We start from the raw sequence: 6,000 nt of genomic DNA on the forward strand, positions 1-6,000 counted from the left end.
TGCCTTCTTTTGGCCTGGGCATATTTAACTATTAGCACTAACTAATACAATATGCACTAAGCACATTTGGTTAGACTTTCACAGTTAAATGGACAATTCACTTTTTATAAGTGGAAAATCATTACAACATCCTCTGGTATTCACTGCAATATCAAATCAATGACTTCTTTCAGGATTTGTGGTGGGCATTTGTAATTCCTTTGGTAATTACCATGAATCTGCTTTCACTTTGCTAAATGGCAATGCTAATATGAAAAGAGAATTAAAGCCAGACATACAAGCAAAAGTACCAAACTGTTTCAGGGAAGGAATTTTAATAGAATTCAAGAACTGGATATTTACATCAAGTAGAATCCATTTTCATTAATAAAACGCTAGAAACTGCGTAAGTCACAAAAACAAAGATGAAACCTCTACATGGTTTCAGATCCATAATTCAATATTTCGTGAACTTCTGCTACTCCTTTTCAGAAAATGGTAATCTTGACCACATCAAGAAAACACTGTCCTGTTTAAAAATGTTATCACGTACCCAAACAGAAATCACATGGAACCCTATCTCAGCTACGAAGCAGCACAATCAGGATAGCTAATTATATGTGTTTTAAAAATTCTTAAGTCACAAATTTTAGCTTTGGTTATATAATTTATCATAAAGACCTGAGAAAATGTGATAAAAGAATCCTTCTGCAGTACAACCTGCACAGAAGAAAAGGAAAGAATACAACAGGGACACCTGTTTTTCTATCACTTTAACTGTACTAGAATAGCCCTAAAATAATAATCACCCTAATGGCATATTTGCCCAGATCTGTGTTATCTTGGCCTCCCCTGCCTACTCTGAAAACAAGTAAGTATACCATCACATGAAGCCCCATGATCACAGTTCTTCTCAAACCCAATCTCTCCCCAATACATCTTATGTCCTTCTCTGTGATGTTATTCATTGGTATGTCTCACATTTTCAAAGTGATTTTGCCTTAAATATATACCATTTACCCTTCAAATCACCTCCAGGGAAATGTCTCTTATGACAACCTTACTTTTGGTCACTCCTGACCCCCTGAGAATATATTAAACAGTATCATTTTGCATTTGCTAATGATCATGTCAATTCAGCATCAGTATTTTGAATCTGGTGCAGCTTTGGTTCCACCTATCATCCTATGGAAACAGGAACAGTAATGATTTTGCATAAGTTTCAATATCCCAAGTAAGCCAAGCTGACATTAATTTTCATAGCTTGTGGCATTTCTTCCAGATGACAGGAGAGAAACCCAGGAAACAAACATTAGAACACTTGCCTATGTGTCATCTCTGGCATGCCTGCATTAGAATGCCAACTCTATTACACAGTTGCACATAAAAAATATACTACCATGCTTCTGTGACTTAGGTATCTTAAAACTATGAACCTCCACACTTAATGGTCTCAACTAAGAATTTCCCAAGGGTCACATCCTGGTATCATATATGAAACATGAGGAGGAATCAATCCTACAAACATACTATATGACTTGAAGTTACACATGATTTGCTTATTGCTATTTATCATTAAAACTACATATACAGATTATATAAAATTCTTGGGCAATTTCTATATTTTTACCATGACCTTTAAGATAATATTTCTTGTTTCTCTCATCACGTTATCACTCACTAATCTATCACTGTAGTTTCTTTTCATTAGAAATATAATGCAGAGAACAATTGGAACAAGAATCTTCACTCCTTTGCAGGTACACACACAAAAAACATTTCCTCACTGGCATTCAGCTGCATCATCAATAATAGCTGCATAACTGTAAAATGCTAAGCACTGTATCTTAATGGCATCTTACAGCTGTACATAACTGTACAAACAAAACTTTCTCTAATGAAGCTGTAATCCAAAGTGTTGAATACACCTGTATCTTAAGTTATATTACATATTTTCCATTAGTTTGTGTTACTCTTCAATCTGTGAACAAATATTTCTTAACCTGGTAAATGCTGGCAGAAGTAATGTCTCATTCAGAAATTGAGGTCAGATTCTTAAAGGAGTAGTTAAAACTCTTAAAACATTTAAAAAAGTAAATACATCAGACTAGATTACTAAGATTTTCAAAGATAAAAACCACTTAAAAAGGCCAGGCAAAAGAATGTCTAAACTAGAACAGTTAACAATATATCCTCTATGACACAGCGTAACTTATCTGTTAGAAGCCTCCCAAGAAGCCCTTGGGAGACTAACAAGTAACAAATCTGGACAAAAGAGAACAGAGTAGAAACTGTAATCGTATCACCTTTCCAAAAGCTCACTTATTTGTGACCTATAAGTTTATCCTCCACATTTGATGATTCAATTACAGCTATATAAAATATATAATTGCCATCAGCAGACATAATGGTCATGAGTGTAAGTTCAGGAGTCCAAAAGCCAATCTGAATCCAGGCTCTGCCATTTAACTGGTATGTGTACTTGGCCAAGTTACTTAACTCTCTGTGCCTCAGCTGCCCCATCTGAAAATGTGAGAAATATTACCTACCTCCTAGGGTTACTGTGAAGATTATGACATAATACACATAAAGCCTATCCTGTTTGTTATTATAATAAAGTTACCAAGTTTTAAAAAAATGTATGTCCCTGATAATGATTACTGCGTACAGTTATAAATGTTTCAAATGGCATAACACAGTTAAGCTGCTCACTACGTTAAACAAAACACCCTTCGAAACTTTAGGTGTTCACAAATTCTGAAAGTGCGCCCAACTCTCTGACTACACACTAAGTTCAAGAGATATTCAAACTCTCCAAAATTTGCCCTTGGTAGCAAACTGATATAAAGAGTGAAATTCTACAATTTTAAATTATCCTGACAAATTAAAGGCAAAGAAAATGGTAGTCATCTAGAACTTACCAGAGAAGACCAACAGAGAAATTTCCAGTGCTATCAGTGCTATAATGCTATAAGATCTGTTTCAAGCAACAGGATCTATCCACTATGTCTGGATTACGGCTTTGTTTTCAAGTGTAGTCAGTGGTTTCACTTCATTTATCACTTAAAACCTTAAAAGGAGGCCATATTTAATTCTGAATAACCTGAAGTTGAAAAATGTTTCACATACATTATTCACAGGCACATCCTATTACATTACATTCTCTCTCCAGTAACTTTAAATCAAAAGATACCATTAATGAAAGTCTGCCTGTATTTTTCCCTTTATTAAAACATCCAGAAAAAAACCCATTTTAAATATTTTTAAATGAATGCTTTTTAGAAACGTTGGCATAACAACTTACAAAATTTTTAACATTTTATAACTGTCCAAAAGTTTTCCAATCTCAATACCCTATTTATCCAAAAATGCTAGGGCATTTAAATTTTAAAAACCAACACTTTCCTGGCTGATCCACTACAGGAGTTGGTTCTTTCAACATAAAGGCAGAAAATAAAGTTAAAACATACACAGTATCTTTAAAGGACTACCAAGTAACCAATATCGGGTTTTACATTAACCCAACTAAAGCATCAGAGGAAGGGGTCATTTTACTTAGAAGCTGGGTATTGAAAAGGTAGAGGCTAACCTTCTCAATTTTTTCAGGCGACAGAATTCATACTTTGCTATCCGATTTTCAAAATCTTCATCCAAAGCCCTGAAGATCCTGTTTCTTTGTTAAGTCTGCTGTAGTTCTGTGGCTGACAGTTATTTTTCCTCAAAACTTAATGGTACGTAGTATCTATTTTTAATTTTAGTAGGTCACCTTGAAATTCTCTCCTCTGAAAAGCATTTGAGGTTTTTAGTTATCAGTATATTTCTTTAAAAATTACCAATAAAGCTCATACACCTTGTAGCCTACTCATGGTTTATGGTGTTTGCAAAAGAAAAAGAAAAAAAAATCACATTTCTCAGGGATCAAAAGGTTAATACGAACTGCTTCAAACTTCAGTGGACTGCATTATATCCTTAAAACACCTTGAGATTCTGTACTGTGCTGCAGCTACACAGCAGGCCCACGATCACAAGGCTTTTCAACAGCCCCCAGATCCCTTACTGCTGCAAAACTTCTCATGAGTGTTCTCCCTACCAGACTTAACAATGTTGTGTTAAAACTGCTAAACTGCTTCACTTGTTTTATTTGCCAACCCAATCACTTCGGGGAATTCAATCCCTTTAAACTGCCTGCTGAAATACATCTAAAGTATTCCCGTATTACTATGAGTAAGATCTAGAGTGGGATAAAAACTTGAGTTCTGAGATTCATCCCCTGACCCAAATTGCAGTTGCCAGGACATGCGGTAGTAATGCGGTGGTTTCTTTATAACTCTGAGGATATATTTTACCGAGAAATAGCCAATCTCTACTAAATTCCTTTTCGTCTCCAAGATTTCCGAGGTAACTGCTCAAGAGCAAGGTATTCTAAACAGCCAAAAGACGACTTCTTCTAATTTGGCCTTTATTTTTTCCTCAGTAAAGCTTGCCATCACAAGGGCGTTTTTCCATACCAACATTTGCGAATGAAGAAAGAAAAATCAAGCTTTTGGCACTAGTTATGCACGCTCGGAAGGCTCATTATCATTAGGCTTCTTACAAATCTTTCGAAGTAGGATTTGAGGTTAAGCTTACATTGGACCATAGTCCTGTAACACTTACTGTTTTCCAAGCCCAATTAATGGCCTCGTAACAAAAGCAACATTTATGTCCCAGGAAATCTCAATGTTTGACTAATCAAGAAGGCGTCTGCTAACTAAGGCAACCTTTTTCTCAAGTAAGGAAAGGAAAAATAGACAATGAAAGGGATTTATTTATCAGAGTGAAGAAAAAGGGGAGAAAGACCCCAAGACGATCCGTGCGAGCGAAATCCAGAGGATCGGAAGCCCTGGCCTCGGGAACACTCGCTTCAAGCCCTTCCAGCCCAACCCAACCCAACCCTCTTTTCCCCTGGGACCAGTCCTGGACGGCACAAGCCGGGCAGACCCCGAGGAGACAGCACAGTGCCCAGGCTGGGGTTCCGAAACCCGACGCAAAACAGGCGGACGCCGCAAACCTGGCGGCCTGGGTTTGAGAGGTGAGAGAATGCGGGGTGAGAAGAGATGCGCCCTCGCCTCAAGCTGGGAGGCCCCTGGAGAAATCAAGAGCGAGCCGGCTCGAAAGCCGGAGCAGAGCCAGGAAGGAAAGACGGCTGGGGGCCGGGGATGAAGGAGGTTCTGGGCTGGATCAGCGCCTTCCCTGGTTCCTCAGCGACGCCAGTGTTTACCTGAAAGTCTCGGTCCTCGTTGAAGCGGGAGAAGCGGTCCGCCATTTTGCCGCCTTCACTCCTCTCAGGACGACGCTCTCCGGTTCGCTCCTGCCCTCCCGCGACACCCGCCCCTCCCCGGTTCCCCGCCTCCTCCCACGCCCACCGGGCGCGCGCAGCCGGGGGAGGGAGCGAGCGAGAATGCGCGTCCTGACGGGAGCCCCGCGGGCGCAGGCGCCTGCCAGCCCTGGAGGCGGAACCTTCCCTCGCGTCCCCGCTCCGCGCGCGGCCCAGAGCAAACCCGGCGGCCGCGCGTGCGCACTCGTGCCCGAAAGCCGCAAGCGCTTCCGGAGGGAAAGGTCACAGAGGGTATGGTAGGGGTGGGTCTGGATGTTTTCCACCTGCTCACTTCTCCGGGTGCGATATTTGTTTTTCCGCTGTTACTTCCCTGAGTACGCGGAAGTCCATCTTGTACTTTATTCACCAAATAGTAATAACGTTGTGGTTGAAAGCGCGAACTTTAGAGCCAGACTGCTTGGCTTCGAATCTCAGTTCACCCTGAGGATTAAACGGTTAACAGGAAAGAAATATTCTCTCATATGGCTTTCATTCCAGTGGGAGAAATCAGATAACTAATAAAAGAGTGATATAATTTTAAATATTAATGAGTGCCACAAAAATTAAAACTGGATGCAGTGGTAAGAGGGACAACCTCTAAAACGACCTTTGACCTGAGGCACAGCGAGGGGTCCCCAGCCTTGGGGCATAGGGAATTTTACACC

At 40.1% G+C, this 6,000-nt stretch overlaps 1 protein-coding gene across 5 annotated transcripts in view; it reads right to left on the reverse strand.

The window, feature by feature from the left end:
- The window catches only part of GPATCH8 (G-patch domain containing 8), a 96,189-nt gene extending 90,869 nt beyond the window's left edge, over positions 1-5,320 (reverse strand). For all 5 annotated transcript variants that reach the window (XM_069482706.1, XM_069482709.1, XM_069482705.1 and 2 more), the window contains exon 1: positions 5,240-5,320. In XM_069482706.1, the coding sequence (XP_069338807.1) occupies positions 5,240-5,284 (45 nt within the window). In that variant the 5' untranslated portion in view covers positions 5,285-5,320. The remainder of the gene's footprint in view (positions 1-5,239) is intronic.
- Positions 5,321-6,000: the final 680 nt, after the last annotated feature.

The sequence above is a fragment of the Eulemur rufifrons genome, chromosome 9 (assembly GCF_041146395.1).
Source record: "Eulemur rufifrons isolate Redbay chromosome 9, OSU_ERuf_1, whole genome shotgun sequence".
Taxonomy (NCBI): Eukaryota; Metazoa; Chordata; class Mammalia; order Primates; family Lemuridae; genus Eulemur; species Eulemur rufifrons.